Source organism: Gigantopelta aegis, chromosome 9 (assembly GCF_016097555.1).
Source record: "Gigantopelta aegis isolate Gae_Host chromosome 9, Gae_host_genome, whole genome shotgun sequence".
NCBI lineage: Eukaryota > Metazoa > Mollusca > Gastropoda > Neomphalida > Peltospiridae > Gigantopelta > Gigantopelta aegis.
Window position 1 is genome coordinate 19,966,912 of NC_054707.1, and position 25,009 is coordinate 19,991,920.

Genomic DNA, 25,009 nt, shown 5'->3' on the forward strand with positions numbered 1-25,009 from the left:
TTTTCAAAAAATTGTATGTTAAAAATTTGACATAAGTAACATGCTTTTAAGAATTTTAACAGCAGCAAACTGCTCACAGGTATGGGCACACAACATTAGATTTTAAAGCACTTAAAGTTAGTAATGTAAGATTTAATAAATGTTAAAAACATATCAAGGCACAAGCACAATACTCTTTTAAATATGGAAGTCTTCTTTCGCAGACAATTTTAACAATGATACAACAAAATATACATATTAAATATTGTAACAGTTATGAGTAACAACATTCATGACTTAAAAGATACAAATATATTAACCAATCTTATGTATCAAATACTTTCAGTTTTAGACAACTTTTTGTAACTCCTGTGTATAACTATAAACCCTATTATTACCAAGTTTTCCATAAACAATCATGAGCTATTCCTATTTATATTCTTGGATTGTTTTATCTTTCTATTAAAATATTATCTTTTAGCAAAAAAAATGTACACCTGTTTTAGCTCTCACAACAGAACTAACAATTATTTAAAATTATACCCTGAAGTCATCATACAGAACATATGAAAGCAGTAGCAATTCATTTAGATTTCACAACATTTAACATAAATTAGAGACAATGTTGTTTGACAATCATCTGAGAGTGAGACATTTGGTTTTTAATATAAATGCCTTCATTCACAAAGCATAATGGCCTGGAATTACCTCAACTGTGCCTCCCTCGACAAGAGATGCATCACTCATATCCGCAGGCTGGTAGGCATGTGGTGGTGGTTGTGCGTACATCACCTCTGGTGTGGGAACTGTGGCATAGATGTAGCCAGGACTTCCACCAAAAGCTGGTTGACCAGGACTCTATTAGGAAAAAAAGACCAAGACAATATCATCATCAATACAAGAGCATAAAAACATACTTTTCAAGAGTCCAACAGTACCGATAGTTCTCGAATTTTGTATGGACTATACTCCTTGATCTACCAAAACTTAAACTTTTAGACACAAGTAGAGCCAGTCTATTTAAGTCTACTTTAGTCATTTCTGTCAATACCAGTACAGTGACAGAAATAAGCAGAATGTTTTACTAGTCCACCAGACAAATACATCTAAAAATTTACTTGTCCGCCAATGTTTTTAGTTGTCCAAATATATCGTTTGTTTAATTCGAGTAAAAGGATATTTTTTATTGATCAAAATGAAACTGCATGTCCACTGGACAACCACTAAGGTGCATTTTGTTTGTCCGAGCAGATTATTACATGTCAGGACAAACGAACAAGTACTTATTTCGAACGCTGCAGTTCACTGGTCAGTAAAAATTGGCTAACCCTTTCACCATCATGTCACATTTAAATACCATGCCATTGTTTTTATAAAAGAGCATGAAAAAAAAGCTATGGTGTTAGAAGAGGATTTATTGACCTTGGATAATGAGTCTTAAAGAACCACAATGTGGTACAATCATTCCAACATTACACAGGATTGCCACATCCATACAATCATAATATTCAAACAGTTGTAGAACATCCATACAATCATAATGCTACAGATTATGACTGAATGTTTCTTTTGTGTAATTTAGCATGTTTTCAAGACTGTTCAACTAAAGAAACCTTAATAACTTTAAAAAAAAATGGGGTGGGACATAGCCCAGTGGCAAAGCACTTGTCTGATGCGCAGTCTGTTTAGGATCATCCTTGTCAATGGGCCCACTTGACTATTTCTTGTTCCAGCCAGTGCACCACGACTGGTATATCAAAGGCTGTGCTATGTGCTATCCTGTCTGTGGAATGGTGCATATAAAAGATCCCTTGCTACTAATGAAAAAATGTAGCGGGTTTCCTCTCTTAAGTACAGGTCAAAATTACCAAATGTTTGACATCAAACAGCTGATGATTAATAAATCAATGTGCAAATTTTAATAAAACAAATATTGAACTTTAATTAATAATACAAACCTTTATTTTAAAAAAAACAACTTGTAATCTGATCTAGTTTCTCACCTGTGTTGCCCAGCGCCATTGGTTAGCAGCTGCTGTTGTCCACTGTGGAGTAGCCTGCTGAAATAAAGGTACCAATACTTCAAAGCTGGCAGCTTGAAGGAACGTTTGCAGATTAAAACATTTTCTAGTCAAAGCTTGTTTACAGACCATTTTTGGAAAAAGTTTAAAGTGGACCTGCCCAAATGCAACTTGATAGAACTAGTCAAATCGTTCATCCCCAAACTTTCTCTTATGCAGTATACTATAAACCTAAACAAACACTTAACCAGAACCTGTCAGTATAATCTTAACTAATCTTTTAAAAAGAAAAACCTAAATTGCTGGAGGCAAAATGGAACTCCAGTTGAATAAATGGGTTACTTGATACAACATACAAGAACGCCAGACCAATATATCTGCTTGAAAAAATCCAACACTGCAACTCTTGCTTCAAAAAGTGACAACTTTCATTGAGCAAATACATGAACATGTAAATTTATACATGTTTAACCATGTAAATAAGCATATTTTGTTCACACTGAAATATTATAAATCAACACTGAAATCAAGCTCGTTGCTCAAACAAATTAACCGCAAATTACTTATTTTACAACACACATAATCAGTGCTCGGATGAGTCAAGAAAAACAAAATGCCACATTTAAAATTTTTAAAAGTTAATTTTGAATTTTTTTTTTTTAAATAAAAAACAACATTTAATCATTGGGTTCAACTTCATTTCATAACATTAATTAAGGCCCTTAAGATCAATTAGTGGGGGTAACAAGCTATTTCAAATATTTATCTTTGAGTGGCTTTAATGTGATTTTCTTACATATGTAGGGGGCGAGACGTAGCCCAGTGGTAAAGCGCTCGTTTGATGCACGGTCGGTTTGGGAACGATTCCCGTCGGTGGGCCCATTGGACTATTTCTCGCTCCAGCCAGTGCACCACGACTGGTACATCAAAGGCTGTGGTATGTGCTATCCTGTCTGGGATGGTGCTTATAACAGATCCCTTGCTGCTAATCGAAAAAGATTAGCCCAAAGTGGTGACAGCGGGTTTCCTCCCTCTATATCTATGTGGTCCTTCCTTAACCATATGTTTGACGCCATATAACCATAAATAAAAATGTGTTGAGTGTGTCGTTAAATAAACAATTTCCTTCCTTCCTTCCTTATATATGTACAACAATATAAATGTAGCAATAAATGTTTAAATACAGGTTATTATGGTTTGTATATTATATATAGTAGGAAGACAGTTGTAAGTTCTTACTTTGGTCTTCACATGAGAAAGCCGAAACCCCCAACTACAGAGACTGATGTTCCAAGGTGTACCATTGATTCTAGTTGGGGGTTTTCCTTTTCTGATATTTAAAAGTGTCCACCATTTTGTTTATTTTATGTCATAACTTTGGCATTCAGGATTGACAATTACTAACAGCTGACAAATAGTCATTCCTGTGCATAAGCTCATCCACCATTAAAAGCCGTAAACAGTGCAATAATTATTACAACTACTGTGATTGGTTGAATCTAATTTTTTTTAAATTAAGCCCGTCCAATGGCTAGCAATTATGCTACTTGTATCGGTTTCAAATCAAACTATTGTTGGCGAGCTGAGTATAAGACTAAATGTACTGGTCTAAAGCAATACTGCATTCGACTGGATGAGTTCCAGCAAAGGGTTGGGTTTTTTCAGTCAGTGAAAATTACTGTTGTTATTAACTTAATAGGCAGTAACGGATTTTTCTAATTCTAATTTGTAACCATTATCTAGTTGCATGACACAGTATGAAGGCAGATTTAGAATATTTATAAACATTTTATACAGATCTCAGGCGATGAATAAAGGTATCTACTAACAAGAAAATACTAACAAATTAACAATTTCTTTCTGTGCTCAATGCACATTAACATTACACTTCATGTGCCAGTGATATGATACTCACATAACTACTTTGTCACTGTTTTTGTCATATTCCCTTCTCTCGATTAGACATTTAATAAAGTTTCTGCCAGATGGTACAAAGCTTTTAAAACAGATTATAGTAAGAGAACTTCTGTTTATTCAAAACCACCTGGTTGGGGCACTTTTGTTTTTAATGGCTGAATGTTTTTAGGAATGGATCTTAGTACCTAGATTACAGATTCTTTGTTTAGACATTTAACTTGTTTTTACTGATTCTACCGACATGATTCTCACACAATATTAATAACTAAATAATTAAGTTTTCTTTGCGTCTATACACTTTACGGCAAATCTCAAACTGAAAATATTTTAGTACCGCCTACCCACCTATCCCACCCTGACTTGCACTATTTTTCTGCAATCCGTCTAATTATTCCGGCAACCATATTTATAAAATGTAAGAAAGTTCACATCTAAAACTTACTTGCAAGTGCTGTTCTATAGCTGCTGACGAAAATTATATGGTTCCCCTGACAGAGTAAATGTTTGACAGATTCCCTTCATTCACATTCATGAAATATAAACTAAACACAAATTGGACAATTCCTTCCAACTTGGGCCACAGTTAATACTAGCAGAAATGATGGCACTTATTAAAATTACGTCATTTGGCAATCACCCGATTCAAATAATAGTGAATGAACTTGCATTCTTATACGACTTAAGTCTCAATGAAGATTATACAATACTACAGCCGTTTTTAAAGCTAAACAAAATAAATTAAGATATGTATACATATAAATTTAATCATAAGATTTGACCTCAATTATTTTTTGGTTCATGCAAGTATCAACCATAAACAATGTGCCACTTTTGTATGACCCTGTATGCAGTGTCGTACAGTGTGCACATCGTTTGGGTTTTTTTCAGTTCATACTTGCAGGAACCAATAAATAATTGCTGTCAATTCTTAAATGGATAAAAATGTAAGTATAACATCAAGAACAAAACGAAAAGGCAATTCAATAGTCACCAAAATAAGACCAAATTTGTAACTAAAAAATGGCAAAGTATTTGTAACAAACACGAAGAAACAACATCTAAACGCGCACAACAATGTTGTTTGTGTTAAAGGATTATTTCATTTTTTTCACTTGCTAGTCTTTTGACATATATTCTCTTTTTTTTGGAGTGGACACTTTTATATTTCCATCACAACTGGCTAAGCCCTGTATAATTCGATTCAACAGTAGTCACTTCAAAACAATGCTGCAGTTAATGTTACAACCTGCAAATAATAAGCACGATCGGGGGAAAGAGTAAGAAATACAGTAACTGAAAAAGTCCAGGCCTAATTATTGCTCTCCCAAATCATGCCAGTAACAATAAGCAAATTATTACCAGATGAGCAGTTAAGCTTTCCTTTATCTGAGGCAACGGTTTCGGAAGCCACATCCTCGAATTTGCATCTTCAAACCCACTTATTGGTTGATAAGCTGGGTACTGTGGAGACACATGATACAGTGCTGGAGTCTGCATAGTCTGTGGCACCATCACAGTAGTTGTGTAAGTTGGCTAAACAAAAAAAACACAATTTTGTAAAGATGGGAAATTTTAAAAAAAGATACACGTATTATTGGTGATGGATTAATCTGACAAGAAGACAGTTTAAGCAACAGTAATCAGTTTACCTTTGCCCCTGGATTGCATCTCTGAATTTTAAAAATGTACTTTAAACTAATATAGAAGCAGTTTGTCCACCAACGTCAACATTTTTCAAACTCGAAACAGATTAATTGTGTAAGATTCAACAAAGTTTTCATTGTATTTGAGGCGTAAGTCCATGTATGCAAAAATATACCTCGATTCATCATGTAAACAATGACAAAAAAATAATAATGTAGATATTGTTGGAAGTGAACTCTGTATTTTACATTTTAATATATTGGTAAATAAGTAATTCTTTGGCAAGCATATAACTGATCAACTACACTGACATAATCTCTCTTATCTGTCATTCCAACCATTGTTCCTCAACCGATTCATCAAGTGGTATGTGCTGTCTGTATGAAATGCTAATGAAAGAACTTACATGTATATAACTGTACAGAGCAATTCCACCAGTTGGGATTTTTTTCACGGCTCTCGATTGTGTTACTATTCAGTGTGCTATTTTGGTTTAAAACATTTAAGTGTCATAAGGTCTCCCTGTTTGCAAATCTTTAGAGTCCGCCACCAACCCCTACCATGCGTGTCCAGTAGAACAGAAGATACACTAAATGTTTTGAAAAGATTGCTATTCAAGACTGTGGTTTCCCAGGATTTTGAGATACAATTGACTGTGTCAATTTGAAGGGAACAGTCGGGAAGGTCAAACTTAAAGAGACGAGAGGTAGCTCAGTGGTAGAGTGCTAACCTGAGGTGCAATAGGTCAAAGGAATAATTAACTCCAGATGAGGTGTTTTTTGTGGGGTTTTTTTATCCCAACCAGGGCCACATAACTGCTAGATCAAATTCATGGTATGTGCACATAAAAAAGATCCCTTGCTGCTATTCATTAGTAGCCCACATGAATTTAAGACACCAAATAGTCTAGTTTAAAAATGTGTTAAGACTGAAGTAAAGAAATATTTCTTTTTCTTCCTTCCATACAGTCTTAACCTGACTAGTGCAGGCGAGATATCTAGCCCGATGTCACACACTGTACACTGCATACAGTGCATTACCCAATTCATATTTCCTGCCTTTTTGCACAATGCACTCACTGGAACTAATAATAATACAACAGGAAAGATTATTTGATAATATGGCAGCTTTAGGTTTTTGTTTTTCAATGGAAAATACCTGGGAATTTTGAGTTGAAAAAGTGGTTTTCAGCAAGTATTTTCGCTTGACAACAATAGCAGGATGCTGTGGTCATTTTTAGGAATTGATAGCTGATTGTGACATTAATAAATTTGACCATTTTACCAGCAATGAAAATCATGACATATTGGGATATGAATCGTAATTGGGGGTTTGTTTTTTACCAGAATTGTTTTAGGAAACTAATGATTCATATCCCAGTATTTCATGATTTTCGTTGTTGGTAAAACAGTCAAATTCATTATCAAATTAGCTGTCACAAACAGCAATAAATTCCTGAAAATAATTGTGACATTCCACCACTGCTGTCAAGCGAAAATACTCACCGAAAACCTTATTTTCAACTCAAAATTTCCCGATATTTCTTCAGCAAGAACAAAAAAGTAAAACGGCCATTATCAAGATGAGTCTTGATCAGTGTTATTCTATTATTATTCCCATCAGTGTAGTGTGCAAAACGGCAGGAAATATGAGTGAATGTACAATAATATGTATGCAGTATACAGTGTCTGTACACTGGACGAAATCTCGCCTGCAGTACTAGTCAGAAGGTTTATGAGCATTTTGGCAAAATTTGGTTTCATTTTATTGTAGATTTTAAAGCAAAATGTACAAATGTTCTGGATATAGCTCCATATAATGCATTCATACACAGGAGCTAATAAACTGAAAATATATCAAGCCTCATTGTTCAGTCATCTGTCAACCAAATGAATATTGTTTTAGTATTATCGTTCGTCTCTTTTACTCAAATTTTGATGGATCCAAGCAAGATGAAAACAGTGGACTTCAACTTCAAATTGTATCAGTAGCAATTCTCCACTTAGAAAACCGTGTTAATTAATGTATTTAATACACATGATTAAACTGTGCAGATGTGTTATCACACAACCATTTCTCAACTTTGCTAGTTGATTCTGTAACAATGGTTTTTGTCACTTAAATTTGGTGTAAGCTGAAGATGAAAAGTTTCTTCCCAGAAATGAGTGACATTTTGTCAGATGAGTCTGAACAAATCTATATTAAAGAAAAAAGTAACAGTTTTAATGGACACTAAAACAGTGTAAAAATTAATTATAGGGATACACTGAAAATAAACTTTTTGAAACGGCACCTTCACAACAAAAACAAATTCAGATTAAATTGTATACAAGGTTTCTATGGTCAATCCAAAAACTTCAAGCTCATGCCTGAAAATATCAACCACGAAACCTCTATATTGTTGTCCTAGCTGGTTATCAACATAAGCCTTCATCCTCAAACAAATAAAGCAAAGCCTTTCCTGAAATTCCTTTTAAATACAACTAAACATTTATTTAATTAAGTTTAAAATAGATCTTTTGACACTAATAACATTCCCCCCCCCCCCCCCACCCCCCACCATTAAATTTAATTAGTTAATATTACTTACAAGTATACCTACTTCAGGCCTTGGATCTTAACTGTTTTCAGTGGTAGCCCACCGGGCTTCCAGGTTATGAAATCTGGTAGCCCTCAGCAAAATTAGTAGCCCATAATTTTAATAAATGTTGCAAAAAGGAGAGAAAAAAGCAAAATAATTTATTTTTATTTAAATGTTGTTTTAGGATGGGGTTTTTTAAGGTGTTTAAGCATCTTGTTGATTGCAGAGTAACTGGAGGTGCAAAAAATAATAATCTAGTAACCCAGCAAACTACCAGGTTTAGACATCTGGTAGCCCGAGTGAGAAATTAGTAGCCAAAACACCCCGAGCTACTGCTAAGGTCGAACCCTGTAATTGGAGATTGCTAGAAATTTTATCAGTGCAGATTGCAATTTTCGCAAATGCTGATTACATAAAGTAACTGTACATGATGTAACACATAAAATACTTTCAACAGAATTGTGTTTTAGTTTGATTTTGGTTCAAAATCTCATTGTATATTCTGTATATGAAAATAAGACAATTATTATTTCAAACACATGTGTATGTTGGTAGACGGAGCTTATAGAAGTAAGTTTTGTATTTTTACAGAATACAAATGCATATACTTTCTATGCTGTTTAGCTTAACATTCCAAGTCTTTAAGATACAACTTTTTATGGTCAAGATATTTTTAATTTTTAAAATCATTTAAATGTTTGTTCATAAAAATAATAATTTCAATCAGTTAATAATGATACATTCCTTTATGCACTTTCAATTTGGTTTACAAAGTTCATCCCTGATTTGTTTAGAAACTTATCTTAGTATTTATAAGTGAGAAAGATATTAGGTGTCTTTCCAAATTAATTTCAACTGAACACAAAACTACTTTTATCCATTAAAAAAACAAAAACATTTTGGACATTAGTACAATATATTTGCCAATATTTATTGTTATCTGTGATATAATTTTGGTTACTTACTAGAGCATTTATTTTTACAAACATTAATGATGAATGCATTTATCGAAATGGACTAAGTTGTGTTCTCACGCTACCACTTTTGTAGTAAGAATTGTAGTAGGAAACAAAACATGTTTTAATCGCAATGATGTCATCAAGACTCGTAGTGACCAGGGTAGTGAATTTAAAAAGATTCCATAAGTCCACGAATCCCAACACGAGAACACCCCTTCAGAAATAAATGTCAGATCAAATAGTTTTAATAATAAACTTTCAGGAAAGGATTTGCTTCTGTAAGTATAAACAGTGATAAATATTTTTAAAACAAGAAATCTCAATAAACTTCAGTTTCTCATTCCCATGTGCAGTTTTCTACAAAGTATTTAGTTAAAACCAGTTGATATTCAAACAAACAAACGTGTTGCATTACTACCAAAACTATGGCAAATGTCACATAAAACTGTCAACGGCTTAATTTCAAATGTGTTTTGCAATGTAAATAAAGGGAAAAAGACTTTTCATTAATATGATCCAAATAATCTGATGGTGTAAAACAAATATATCTTGTGTCAAGAGAAAATCATGGTACCACCACATGCACAGATTTTTAAATTGCAACAAGGAATATTTTATATGCACTTGGCCAGACAGCACATACCATATCCTTTGCTATTTTAATTATAAATGTATCTAAGTTGTAATGGAATGACCCAGTAGGTCTACTGAACACACAATCACTGAGGTAAATCCCATTTCAACTAATGTCAATAAAGGTCCAAAAACAACAAAAATGTGTTAACAGTGAAGAGATCTACTGAACCAAAAAATCAATTGGTGGATGCTTTGTAATAAAAATTGCACATGGAAAATCGAGAATTCGGTGGAGAATCAAGTCGGATAATTCTGTGAAGGTTTGCTCACCTGAGGCTGAGGTATGGGGTAACCCCCTTCAGGTGAATGAAAAATTGCCATTCCATTTTGGTAAGTGTATGGAGTTCCATTAGTGAACATAACTCCACCTTGCGAAATATTAGGATCTGAAAAAATGGATAACAAGGGCAACCCTACAATATTTTCAAAACTGTAAACATAACTGTGAGGTATGGTTAAACAGAGGACGGGATAAAAAATTAAAAAGTAAATATTGCATGCAAAACCAAAGTGGAACTTTTCTCCCAGCTGAAATTCGAATGCACAAACAGTTTTAATTTTAAAGTTCTAATGAAACTATTTGCATAACAAACGGCAAGCATAATTTAATGTTTGTCAAAGGTGCTCTAAAACATGCATTTGAAATTCATACTTGACTGATAAAATGTAACCATTCAAACAACATCCATCTACCTGTATTTATTTCATGAAAGCTTTAACCCTTGTTCCAACAATCTGAAAAATTGCATGTATTTACTATCAACATTTCAAAATATTTAAACGTTAAACTAGATATATATTTTGTATTTTATTTAAATGCATTCTTGGGAGAGTTCCAATGTATTTTAGAAACTGAATGATATTATGGGTATGATTTACCCATGGTCTATTAAGCAACTTCAGGTAAGGAAAAACAGTTCATGTGTTTGTTTTATATTCAAAGCCAATTTAGAATATTGTTTGGGGTTTTTGTTTGTTCTTAAATGTAATTAATACATATTTTCACAATTTGCCTAAATAATTACTGAATAATTTACTTTGTGTACAAGTAACTGAATACATATTTTTAAAATTATTTTAAAAAACCCGGTACAAATATCCCACCCCAACATGCACAGATGTTAGATAGTGCCTGAAGACTCCAGTAGTATTATCCAAGAAAAACAATACTTACCAAACGATCGAGGCAGAACCTGCACGATAAAAAGATTCAAACAAATATCATAATGTACTCATGTTGCTGAAGCTAAACAATGGATTAAGTTAATTGCTTCTAAAAAGTTGGAAAAATACAAAGTTTTAACTACCCATTCTCTCCAATGTTATGTTAACTTTTTTTGTAGCTTCAGTAACAGCTAGCTAATTCTGTTTTTAACTGTTTTTATTCATGGTACAAATTAAGTGCAAGTCTGATATAAGTCACAGATACAAGTCACAGAATGGAAACTATAAAAAGCACAATAATTTACATTTTGTAGTAACACAACTGAAAATTATTTTCCAAGAAAACAATAATCGTCCAATTTAAACCCCCAAGGAATAGTTAAATTTGATAATTGGCAGTAAAAATCAATAAAAATTATTGCCACAGGTTGTTGGGGTGATATTTTTGCTTTTAACTTTGTGTTTGTTGGAACTGATGGAAGGGTTGTTAAGTTGCGAGCAAAATATCATTCAACACTGTACAAATTTTGCACAAACAGCAATAGATTACTCAAACATGGTTCCATGCATAGACCTAGTGATTTTCCGCGATAGCAAAAAATGGGACGGAATTCGCGAAATTCCCACTGTGGAACGGAATTTACATTTGGAAACGGAATTACAATTTTCATCAAAGTTTAAAAAAACTATTGCGTTTTTAACTTTTACTATTGTCACATACTGTAAAACTGACTATTAGTACTGTTGGCAAATGAGTTATGTGTTTAGTTGCCGGGTTTACTGCTTAGTCTGTTGTGCCTGCACAGACAAGTCTTTTGCCAGTAAGTTCAGCCAGCCGTTTGTTGCCAGTACTGGTCTTGGGAAATTGATTTTTACACTACACATTAACCTTCCGAGTTCTGCAGGCGAGATACCTCACCCGACGTCACATCAGTCGACATACTGTATACTGTATACAGCGCATTCTCCCCAATTCATATTTCCTGCCGTTTTGCACATGGCACTCACCGGAAACAGAAATATAATAAAAGAAAAAAAATCCGGCAAGTATTTTCGCTTGACAACAATGGCGGCACGTCGCGGTCATTTTCAGGGATCGATAGCTGATTGTGACAGCTAATTTGGTAATATATTTGATCGTTTTACCAACAAAGAAAATCACCAAATATTGCAATAGGAATCATAGTTCGGGTTTAAAAAAAAAAATTGGGTCAGAAAACCACTGTTATCGGGAATAATGGACGTAAATACTGGACAGCTGGCCACAAATGCCCGTAAGTAAAAGCAACTTTTTCGATTTTTTGCCTAATTTTAATCACCATTAGCTGATCTAAAAATAATTAAAATTACAAAAAACCCACGAAAATAATACTTACCGATTCATGTATTTATAAAACATTTAAGTGAATATATGTGAGTAAAAATTATAAACTTGTACCCACTCAAAGTGGTTTTTGTTAAAAATTAATCCAGTAGTCTAAAGGTTAAACTGAATGACGACTTCAGGAACCAGTCAAAATAGTTTGCAAACATTTAGCGAAAAACGACTGGCTAAACGTTACTTTGTTTCCGCTGTGGCATGCAAATACTTCAGACTGTCAAAGCGGTGATAAAAATAAATGTTTACGGTTTGTCAACCCGGGACCCCTTTGAATAAACAGTATACTTAGTTGTTGGGACATTAATGCTTTATATAGTTGTTATAATTGTGACCTTTGCTCCTGATGCGATTTTTCACTACTAGCATGTGATAACATTATCTCCTTTAATTGTGTTAGTTAAATTGTTAATTACATGTATATATATTATATTCTGAAACTTAAATGAAATGGAATTCACAAAAACATGAAAGGGAAAATAGCTTCTTTTTTTTTTAAATGGCAACAAATACGCAAATGAAATAATTGTGCAATTTGTGCTGTTCACAAATACTCCCTGCCTCAGCATCAAAATCAAGCAAAACTGCCTGCATGAACTTGGCAGTACCACCCTCCCACTTTTAGGAGAAGATCATAAAATCACACTTACCTGTTTTCGGATTGCAGGACCAATATTTAGCTTTCTGTCTTTGAAAACCAGGTTGTCCGACTGAAAGACACGATTTCAGTACTAGTTAAAATCAGAAGACATTATATATGAACTATTGTTGGCACATGTAACTAGCATAAATTTAAAACACTTATTATATAAGATATACCTTAACAATCCATATTCTTTCTACAACATATTATTTCTAGTATTTCAGCACATCTAGTGTATTCTTTGTTTAATATAACTATCTGCATTTTTTAAAACTAGGTTGAAAAATGTTTGCTGAGAATGCTGCATAAATTGTAAGTGAATATACAATAAACATTTATAGAATTCACTAAACTAGATATTAACAAAACATTTCAAGCAAGCAATCAAATTTTAATCAGGAATACTGCACATTGCTGGGTTTTTTAATTTATGAAATAAAATGTTTCACTTACTTTACAGCTACAAATATATACAAAATTAAAGAAGATGACAACTTTTATTATTACTTTCATGTTCAACACTGAAGCACACTTTTTACCGATTTATGTTATTAAAGTACATTATGTTTCAATAGCCAGATTTATTTTACCAATTCCGAAATCTAATTTCATTTCAATGAATGACATCCCAGAACAAATAATACATCGGCTATTGCTTCATTGGAATAGTTGTTTTTAGTAATCTATTGTTAACTCAGCCACTTACTCTACTACCTCTCCACAGTTTAGGATCAAAATGCAAAGTAATGTTTGGTTAGAAGCAAATGCCTTGCTTTGTACTTTTTCAAAATGAAAGGCTACAATATGAAATAGTGTTTAGTGTTACCTTTAACCTGTATACAGTTACAGTAGTTAGGTATTAACTGTTTGAGAATTAAAACAAAAGCGTAACAATACATGTTCTTGAAACAGCCATGGAAAGTCATCCATCTTCTTATGCAAATTACTGTTAAGTAGTTCAAAATACTTAATGGCATTGACCCTAGATATTAATTAGTGTAAAATATTTTTTAGCAAAAACAAAGTTTGTTTTGTTTAACGACACCACTAGAGCATTCATTTATTTATCATCGGCTACTGGATGTCAAACATTTGGTATTTTTGAGTCTAAGAGGAGACCTGCTATATTTTTCCCATAAGTAGCAAATGATCTTTTATATGCACAATCCCACATACAGGATAGCACATACCACGACCTTTGATATGCCATTTGTGGTGCACTGGCTGGAATGAGAAATAGCCCAATGGGTCCACTGGCGAGGATCTATCATAGAGCGACCACACATCACTGGGCTACGTCCACTGGGCTTTACCACTGGGCCAAGTTCCGTCACGTACATTTTTAGCAACTAAAGTTTTTCATCATTATACCACATATTACTTAAGTTATGCCTTGCTCAAAATTAATTTAATGTAAAACAGAAAAGGTATATATACTACTCAAAAGAATTTAAGGGTCAGACGATATTTTCGACATTATTTTCTGAATGTCAATTATATTAGCTAGACCATAATGTCACGCATGGTATTGTTCCATTTTGATGAAAGTGGGTCTAAGCAACCCATAAATGAATTAAAATCCACTGTCATTGACACTGTCGACTAGTTCTAATGGCGAAAACATGCTTACATTTGCACGTAAATTAGGGCGAAAGCGAAAGGTCTGCTAAGTGCCCATAACTTGCTTTTTCACAAAGCGCTTCATTTGCACGCTTTGCATGTGTATTCCATGTTCCCAATGCTGAATTTCCGTATAATTGGAGCTTGCGTTCGTATACGGTGCACACTCCAAATTCGACAATGGTACGACGTCAACTGACTATCGAAGATCGAGGAAGGGCTATTGCTTGGCTTCAGGATGGCAATACGCAAAGAAATGTTGCTCTGAGACTTGGTGTCAGTCAGAGTGTCGTTGGCCGACTGGCAACGGTACCAAGCAACGAATTCTGTTCGAAATCGTCCACATTCGGGAAGACCCCAAAGCACTACAAATAGAGAGGACCGCTACATCACCAATATGGCTCTATGTCAACGCACAACCACTGCACGCCGATTACGTGACAATCTGCGGACTGCGACTGGAACTCGAGTGTCTGATCAAACCATACACAATCGTCTGAGAGCCAATAATCTACGCTGACGTCGCCAGGCTGTTCGACCACCACTCCTACCACGTCACAGAACGGCCCGACGTCACTGGTGCACACTTCATCTGCGGTGGCAACGTGTTCAGTGGGGTCGAGTGATGTTCACTGATGAGTCCAGGTTTAGTCTCCAGTTCAACGACGGTCGGGTTCGTGTCTACAGACGTCCTGGGGAGCGCTTCGCTGACGTTAACGTTAGACGTCGTCACCGGTTCGGTGGTGGCAGCGTCATGGTGTGGGGCGGCATCTCTATCCACCACAGGACCCCCCTCTATGTGGTGGATGGCAATCTGAATGGAATCCACCATCTGAATGAGATTATCCGGCCGTTGGTTCTCCCAGGCCTTCAGCAGATTGGCGGCGGGGCAGTTCTGCAGGATGACAATGCCAGACCCCACCGCGCCAGGGTGGTAACGGACTTTCTCAGACAACAAGGTATCGCCAGGATGGATTGGCCAGCATATTCGCCTGACTTGGCCCCAATAGAGTACGCCTGGGACGAATTAGGCAGGAGAGTTCGGGATAACCATGCCCCTCCGGCCAACCTTCATGATCTGGGTCAACTTCTTATGGCAGAGTGGCAGGCCATTCCCCAAGAGTTCTTCAGACGTCTGATCAACAGCATGAGGCAACGATGTGTCGAGTGTATTCGCGCCAGGGGTGGATTCACACACTATTAAACGAATATTCTAATGTGTAAAATCCATGTTTGACAACCTTCAACTTTGACAGCATGTCATGTGATTTTCTTGTATACAGTGACGTTTATTTGTGGGTTTTTGTAAATATCGAACAATAAATTAAATTTTTGGTGTTGTTTACATCATCAATCTAATACACTCTGAAACTTATTTGGTTATAAATTTTTGACCCTTAAATTCTTTTGAGTAGTACATCTCGGAAGATAATGCCAGTGACTTTATAGCATACAGCACTGATGTTTTATACGACACAGCATATATATATATATGTATCACAATAAATCAATTTATTATTTCATTCATTTTCTACATCAACCTCTGGTTGGTTAACGTTATTTCACATGCAATTCCGTTAGATATCATATTGCACTGCTCTTTGGTTTTGTAAACTCATAATTCATGATACAGCACAACTTATGGTATAAACTGGGGAATATCCTTAGCATTGATCAGTAAGCGTTATCGGTTTGATCGACAGTTGATTGGAAGTTGATTGGAAGTTGTTGTGTCTTACAGATGACGTCATATTTCACGTCATAGTGTAAAATACCTGTGATTGCAAGATTGCATGATGTGCGTTTGTTTGTATATAACTTGTGTAATTATGTTCTATTAAATCGATGGAAGAAATAGAAACAATTATGGCACAATCATGAGACCAATATGATGGTTTATAATATAGCGCAAAAAATAAAATTAAATATATCAGTCTCATTACAGTGCCGTAACTGTTTAATATTATATCGTGGACCTGATATATTGATTCAATATTGCATAGTCGTATCGTTACACAACTATAAAACATTTTCTTCATTCAGCTTGGAAAGTTCTATTCTCATCATATTTGGCAGTCGATTCTCAAAAATAAAATTAAGATAATTTTTACCTCTTCATTTCTTTATACTGTAAACAAAGTCACCACTATGCAATCAACTTACTTCTTTTTTTATAATTCTCTCTGCATCTTCTTGATTTTCAAAAGTAACAAACCCGTATCTAATGAGAACAAAAAATATAATAAAATAGAGTTAACTGGCATGGATACCAATGGAAAAATTCTAGAAAAAGAGGCATTTTATCCTCCTTAAAAAAAAACCCAGAGCTACACACGTAACTTCACTGTACTTAACCTGAACATTTAGGGAAAATAAATGTAATATTTTCATTTTAAACTACCATACTTTTATTGTTGTTCCTCAGTGGTAGTTGTATGGCAAATGTTGTTACAGGTTTATTATTATTTTTTTTTTATTCATTTTTTCCCCCGAAGAAAATGGTTATTACAGGAAAACTTTTTAGAAAATATAAAATAAATTGTTTCTAATATCTTTGATCCATGGACCAATGGTATACAGGTTTTGTGCTAATAATTACATAATCATGTTTTTAATATTAAAGTTTGATTACATAGATTAATTTATGGAATGTCATCGCTACACGATCTAAATTTTTAATTACAAGTACTTACCTATGTAGTACTTACCTATATGTCGATATGTCACTGGTTCACTCGCTCATACATCTTACATTCATTCAATGTACAGTTTTTAAACCAAACAATTTTATTTTATAATTATAAATTAATTCAATCTAATATTAATGTGATCTTTTTATTTACCACAGATACATGTAACAACTGAATAGGCATTGTTATATAACTCTCTACTTCTAGAAATATCTGTGTACAATGTTTTAGGAGTCCATCTTCAATTTTATTTTATTCATTAAGTAATATTTAGGTTGGTACAAACCCTTTAGACACTCCAGCTCTATCTGCTATAATCTTTGTATCTTTTACGGCTCCATAAGCAGAAAAAAACTGTTTTAATTCTGCCTCTGTTGTCTGAAAAACACAAAATATATCAAATGCATTACCATAAGTATATAACTATATTATATTACATGTAGGGGTACTGATTTTTCTCAATCACAAATCTGAAAATTAATTTGCATTTTTCTGAGTGCCAACTTTTGTGGTCAAATTATGAATTTATTTATTTGTTAATATACATACATTGTTTTTCTGCTTAACTGATCATTTGAATCATTAAGGCACAACACAAGAAGTTACTCTATGACAAAATGTAAACAGACATTTCCAAACATTGTTGGCCGCCATTTTCTTTTCAGCACATCATAATTTATTACACCAAAATCATGTGTGGGATTAAACAAGCCCTGGGCCTGTGCTTATAAAACTTTTAGGGCCTATTTCATAGGTCTGGGTTTCGAAACACCGGGTTATATCAAAACCTAGGTTTAACACTGGTTTACATAAAACACTGAAAAACTTGACCAAGACCTACACCCGTGGTACATATCACATGTGTGTGTTTTACCAGTGTTTACAAAACCATGCTTTTTACATGGGTTACCCGCAGATTTGGAAAGGAACATAAGCGAGGAATAGCTTACACTTTGTAGTTGAAACTCGTTACCGGTATATTATTAGCATTCACGTTAGAGATGGGGGATTAGCTACCTCCTCCCCCCCCACCAACCCCCAAAAATGTGGAGCAAACCTTCACATTCTGTCAAAAATGATGGACATATTTGGGCAAAATGAGCTGGCCTGAAAATATTTCACCATGTATTTCCATCATTTTACTCACAATATTAGTTATAATCCATGTCAAATGCTTACAGAACCCTACATAGCTGTTGGTAATAATGCAAATATGAATAAATGTTTATATTATTTAAAGTGGGTATATAAAAGGAAATGGAAGGGAAAATGTCATGTACCAGGGCTTAAAAAACACCCAGGGAACTATTGGGGGGTGGGGGGTGGGGGGTGTCACAGAAAGTCAGTGCAAAGAAAATTTATTGAACATAGTTTATGCCCCCCTTACTTTCCCCCACAGCCTTTTTCCATTTTTAATTAGCAGCTTACAGTTACAAAAGACGTAGACCGTTGAATAAGATTTATTAACATTCTTCATAAGATGCTTATCTAGTGTAATTAACAACTAAAGACAATTAATAACTAACGGCTGTCTACTGTATCAAACAATGCATTCACTGTTGTATATATCCTGTTGTAAATCAACTTGAAAGTTATGTTTGTGAAGTCTTAACACTAAACTAATTTCTAATATGTCTGTATTTGGCTAGGTCTGATTTAGTTTTGAATTAAGGCCTGGAAATAATTTTTGGTGATGCCTGTCTAATAATTTGTTAAGTACTGTTCTCTTTTATTAATCATGTACCATGACATAGAGCTACAGATACAGTGACACACACACACACACCCACCCTAAACCAGATATTCACAGGCCAACTGTCAGTTTACAGGGCTTTGGATGGAGCTAAGAGCATTTGTTGTATGCAGCTGTTCTATGTTAAATATACATGTGAAAAAGTTTTAAAAATAAATAAATTTTGAAAAAACAACAACAAAACAACGACCTGAAATGTTTGATAAAATCAATTTCACCAGACGCTTATTTTCAGGCGTTTGCAGAGCTGTGACTATAGGTCATACATGAAGGTCATCTGTACACACCTAGTCATTCAATTCAAATATTTCGTCATACATATTATGCAGTCAGTTTAATTAAGCACCATTATGTTAGTGAAACATGATTATAATTTGTTGCATCTATTTTATTTTGTGACAATGTAGGAACAACATATTACATATTTTGAATTATATGTTAACAACCTAGTCCTTCCCATAGAGAATGCCTTTTATCATACTATGGAATTTATTAAAAGTTATTTATTTCTGAGCTAATTGTTTTCTAAATGGCACACAAAAATAGTGGGGTTGTTTGGGGGTTTCTGCTATTTGCAAAGTACTTTTACTTTTCTTGTTAATTTAAGTCAAACAAAACTGACATTATTTACAGACTATAGTCCTTTCCAGCTTCCATAAATTGTTGGGGTTTTTTTGTAAGTAATTTGTTTGATTTAACTAAGAAAAAAAAGAAAAAAAAGTTAAAGGGTCATTCTGTGCCAACTCAACCAGAGGTTCCCGGGTCACCATCTCCAAATTTTAAAAAATTTCACCCATTTATACTTCCATATAAATAATGGACGCATTCAAAATTTTCGGGTCAAATTCTAATTAGTTTTGAAATTATGGTTGATCAAATGCAGGACCCGTTGTCCCATTTTTGACATTTGCGACGGTGTCAAATGATTTCGGGCACCTTTTGAATGCCAATAACTTAATTCATTATAAAGATATCAAGCTGCAATTTGCTATATTAGCGAATTCATACCTGGAGAATCTATAATTGTACTCATTTTGTACATATCTGTCATAGTTTCTGACCTGGAGACCCCTAAAGTTTAGTTTTTTATCATTCGGAAATTATATTTGTTATATTTTAGGGGACTATTACTCCCTGATTATTTATCACAGATACAAACTGTTATTTGATTTGAAGTATATACCTGTAGATGTTTCTTAATGAGAAAGCTTATATGAATCAACTGTTTTATTAATGTGTAGTTAGGGTCCAAAGTTGAGAAGAAAAAATAAATTGTGAAAAATATACCTGCATACCAGGGGTGGTTTGACCATGTGAGCAATTATCCAGCACCATAAGCTTTTAATATTAACCTTTTGAGTACTGCAGGCGAGATATCTCGCCCGACGATATCACGTCAGTCGATATACTGTACACTGTATACAGTGCATTCCCCAATTCATATTTCCTGCCGTTTTGCACACGACACTCACCGGAAACAGAAATATAATTAAAGAAAAAAGATTTTTTTTCAAAATGGTGGCTTTTGTTTTGATTTTTTCAATTGAAAATACCTTGAAATTTTGAGTTCAAAAAGTGGTTTTCGGCAAGTATTTTCGTTTGACAACAATGGCGGCACGTCGCGGTAATTTTCAGGAATCGATATCTGATTGTGACAGCTAATTTGATAATAAATTTGATCGATTTACCAACAACGAAAATTAACAAATATTGTAATATGAATCGTAGTTTGAGTTTAAAAAAAAATTCTGGTCAGAAAACCACTGTTATCGGGAATAATGGACATAAATACTGGACAGCTGGCCACAAATGCCCGTTAGTAAACGCAACTTTTTCGATTTTTTGCCTAATTTTAATCACCATTAGCCGATCTAAAATAATAAAAATTACACGAAAATAATACTTACCGATTCATATATGAACTTTATTTCATGTATTTATAAAACATTTAAGTGCATATATGTGAGTAAAAATTATAAACTTGTACCCACTCAACGTGGTTTTTGTTAAAAATTAATCCAGTAGTCTAAAGGTTAAACAACAGTTTGTATCTCTGATAAATAATCAGGGAGTAATAGTCCCCCAAAATTTTTAAAATATCATTTCCGAATGATAAAAAACTAAACTTTAGGGGTCTCCAGGACAGAAACTATGACAGATATGTACATAATGAGTACAATTATAGATTCTCCAGGTATGAATTAGCTAATACAGCAAACTGCAACTTGATATCTTTATAATTAAAAAAGTTACTAGCATTCAAAAATCATCCGAAATCATTTGACTCAGTCGTAGGTGCAAAAAATGGGTCAACCAGAGTTTGACAAATCTAGCCACGGGCGCCGGGCTAGCGGTTTTTAAGTTTGGGCTAGTGAGAAACGTAGTGGTCCCCACCATCCTTATTGCTCGTGGGGGGTTTTCCTCTTCTTTTTTCTTTTTTTCTCGGCTGAAATTTCGTTTAATACATTTGATTGTGACATTTGTCATCGAATAATATCAACAACGCAGTCAGTATATAATAATAATCCACTTGAACTAGGTCTGCAAACTGCAATAACATGCTATCTCTACATAGTCAGTTACAGCATGCATTGTTTACTTTTCTCTTTCAAGTTTCTGGCACAGGAAATAAGTCTAATGACACGCGTGTTTTGATTGGTTGGACACGTCACGTGGTGGTTAATCTCGCACATATGTTTTAGGCTAAGAACTTGGAAATCACCAATCGCGATAACAGGTTAATCTCAATCAAGTAAACCCCAGTCATGTTTTGAATTTCAGTGTTTGTTTTATTTACCTAATGTTTTCTAATTTAACACTTCGCTTACATGTGGTTATCGGCAATCAGGAAAACAATTTACTTTAATGGTAACCGCACATGCAATGATTCGGCTTGGCCTATTACGTGTAGCGGTTTGGACAATGTGTTACAGCTACCGATACAAAATAATACCTTTTTTGTTCATCATTTAAACAACGGATTAGATGTCGCCGTTATATTCTTTTGATATCGGTCTGACAGGGGATGGTGCCCTCTATTTGAGCAATTGGCATCACTGTTAGTGTTACACAGTGTTCCTGGCGACATAAATAGTAGGCCCTAAATCATTTAGTAAATGTATAACCCACTACCAAATACACCTAACCATCTATTACCGTGTGTCACACTGTCGTACCCTCATTTAAATTTAATTATTTTGATGGGTTTAGATACCAACCATGAATTTGCTCAATTATTTTTTCCCCGGGGGAAGGCAAAAGCGAAAACAGGACAATGACGATGGATCACACTTGACAAAAGACCAAACGTACAACACAACAAAAAACTGAAAGTTACAACATGATTTAAGTGTTTGTCTTATTTTATAGTTATACTTATAAAGGTGTAATGTTACAAAAATTATATAAAAATCCAGTTATAATTGATCCGGAATTTGTCATACTCTGGGTCAACGGGCCCTGCATTTGACCAGTCATAATTTCAAAACTACTTAGTATTTGGACTTAACAGTTTGCATGCATCCATCATTTATATAGATGCACAAATGGGTGAAATTTCATCAAAATCGGAGATGGTCACCTGGGAAGATTTCTGGAAATTGGTTGTTTTGGCATGGAATGAACCTAAAGTGTTTTGGAAATAACAAAAAAAAGAAGTAGCAGCTTTGTGTGCAATTTAGAGACCAATCGTCTCAGAAATAAACAATTTGGAGTAAATATCATAGTAAGAGAAAGACGTTCCCTGATGGAAAGGACTATAGATTAACATACTGATACCATTATTAGTGTAATATTTAGCTGCCCTGCATCCCTAATTAATCAAATTCAATTTTAATTTGCTCTACAACAACATTGAAAGAAATAAGTAAAACTGTTCACTAGTCCACCAGACAAGTACATCTAGAAATCTATTTGTCTGCCAATATTTTCACTTGTCTAAATAACTGTCTTGTCTCTTTCAAGTACAAGATCTATGTTGTTTACTGCTCCAAATGAAACTCCATTGAACATTTATACTTGTCCATAGGACAACCGTCGGGGTAAACTTTGTTTGTCCAAGCACATTTTCACTTAGCACAAATAGCCAAGTGCTTATTTTGAACATTGAAAAAAACCCATACTTTTATCATATTTGCAATCTTTGACCACAGCCATTCCAAAATCTAGTAACCTGGAGATGAGAAACAGTGTCTACTATTTTTGTGACTTCTAACGTTTGTTGTTTATGTTGCTTTCAGTCGCACTTACCTAGCAGTTAATAGTGACCTTTTAATAATTATGCTAGTTGTTCATTCTTCTTTTTATAACAAAAAATAAATTAAAAATTTGTTTGGGATTTGATTGATTATACAAACAGCAGAAGTGGGTTCTTCGTAATAATTACATCTTGGGTAATAAATTTAACATACACAGACTTCATGAAAACGAAACTTGATTAGGCCACATAAAAATAAAAAAAACTTGTTTAGAGTCCACACATTTCAATTTTTCCAGGTAGGGAGGGAGGTTATTTTTATTTTTTATTTTGTATGTGGACTGCAGGAAGAAGACATCTAATGAATTGTTACCGCTATTTATAGATAAAGACATCTTTTAACCTATTCACTCACTCCATTACAAGATTGTTGTATTTACATGGTAATGATTGAACAGAAAACAAAACAAATGGTGTCGATGTTAATGCACAGGTGCACATGGTACATCCTTTGTCAGATAGAAAATTGACATGATGAAAGGTAGTCGATAATTGCGCAATAACTACAATAGGCTGAAAAACGTAGTTTTGAGTTTTTACACTATTTGAAGTGGGTTTTTGGGGTTTATTTTTTAAATAATAAATATTTGGAGGTTGGGGGCATTTCTCATGTCAGGTGGGGACGCTAAACAAGTCTTTTTTTATGTGGCCTTAACATGGCACACCTATTTTTGAGAATATTGTGTAAAAGCCTATAGAAAAAGTCTAACCTTTTGACTACTGCAGGTGAGATATCTCGACATACTGTATACAGTGCATTTAGTTTTTTGTTTTTCAATGAAAAATACCTTGGACAATAAAGTGGCTTTCGGCAAGTATTTTTGCTTGACAACAATGGCAGCACGTCACAGTAATTTTCAGGGATCGATAGCTGATTGTAACAGCTAATTTGATAATAAATTTGATCGTTTTAACAATGAAAATCACTAAATATTGGAATATGAATCGTAGTTTTTTTTTTTTTAAATTCTGGTCAGAAAACCACTGTAATATATTTAATATAGAAATGATTTTTGGTTAGTCACATGTGCAAAACGGTAAGAAATATTAATTAGTGAAAGCACTGAATGCAGTATATATATAAATGTGTCTGCTAGCTTGATGTCGGGCGAGATATCTTGGCTGCAGTATCCAGAAGGTTAATCCTTGGGTCAGGATGTTGCTCATCTTGTACATTGTGCAGAACCTACATGTGCCGAAAATTAAATTATGATCTGGGTCATGCACATACATACATACATACATACATTATAAATCAGCCGTTATTGGCTGTAGCTGAAAATTAGTCGTATTACATCTGACATCTGCTTTGTCACTAAACAAATAATTAAAATATGTATTTATACTTACAGCACTGTTAACATTTGCTGCAATTCCTCCAACAAATATTCTATTTGGAATGACTGTGCCATACTTAGGTGCATGTGTACCACTTAAAGTATTGTCACTAGGTGTGGCAGAAGGGGAAACATCAGCAGAAGACTGTAAGATAAAAACAAATATATAACAGATTACAAGACTGAAAAATAACACTTGGGAGACAAACGTTCACTGCCACAATATGTTTTCTGATAATCAATTTCACAAGCAGCTTTTGCATTTCCGTCTTAAAGTATAACTAAAAGTACAACCATTCAAATTAAAAAATTGGTGCCAACATTAGGACTATTAGTGTTAAATTATAGGATAAAAATGGGAGCCTGCAAAAGCTCTTTTCTTATTTTAGACCTAGCTTAAACAAACGGAACAAAAACCCCACAAACCACTAT

At 34.1% G+C, this 25,009-nt stretch overlaps 1 protein-coding gene across 2 annotated transcripts in view; it reads right to left on the minus strand.

Annotated features, from left to right (window-relative positions):
- The window catches only part of LOC121380383 (protein boule-like), a 42,677-nt gene that overhangs the window by 7,483 nt on the left and 10,185 nt on the right, over window positions 1-25,009 (minus strand). The window contains exons 2-10 of one of the 2 annotated variants that reach the window (XM_041509172.1): window positions 24,591-24,722; window positions 17,519-17,610; window positions 16,706-16,763; window positions 12,930-12,989; window positions 10,912-10,930; window positions 10,008-10,123; window positions 5,277-5,450; window positions 1,983-2,039; window positions 688-837 (exon numbers count right to left, since the gene is read on the minus strand). In XM_041509172.1, the coding sequence (XP_041365106.1) occupies window positions 688-837; window positions 1,983-2,039; window positions 5,277-5,450; window positions 10,008-10,123; window positions 10,912-10,930; window positions 12,930-12,989; window positions 16,706-16,763; window positions 17,519-17,610; window positions 24,591-24,722 (858 nt within the window). The remainder of the gene's footprint in view (window positions 1-687; window positions 838-1,982; window positions 2,040-5,276; window positions 5,451-10,007; window positions 10,124-10,911; window positions 10,931-12,929; window positions 12,990-16,705; window positions 16,764-17,518; window positions 17,611-24,590; window positions 24,723-25,009) is intronic. The other variant, XM_041509173.1, reaches the window with a different exon arrangement.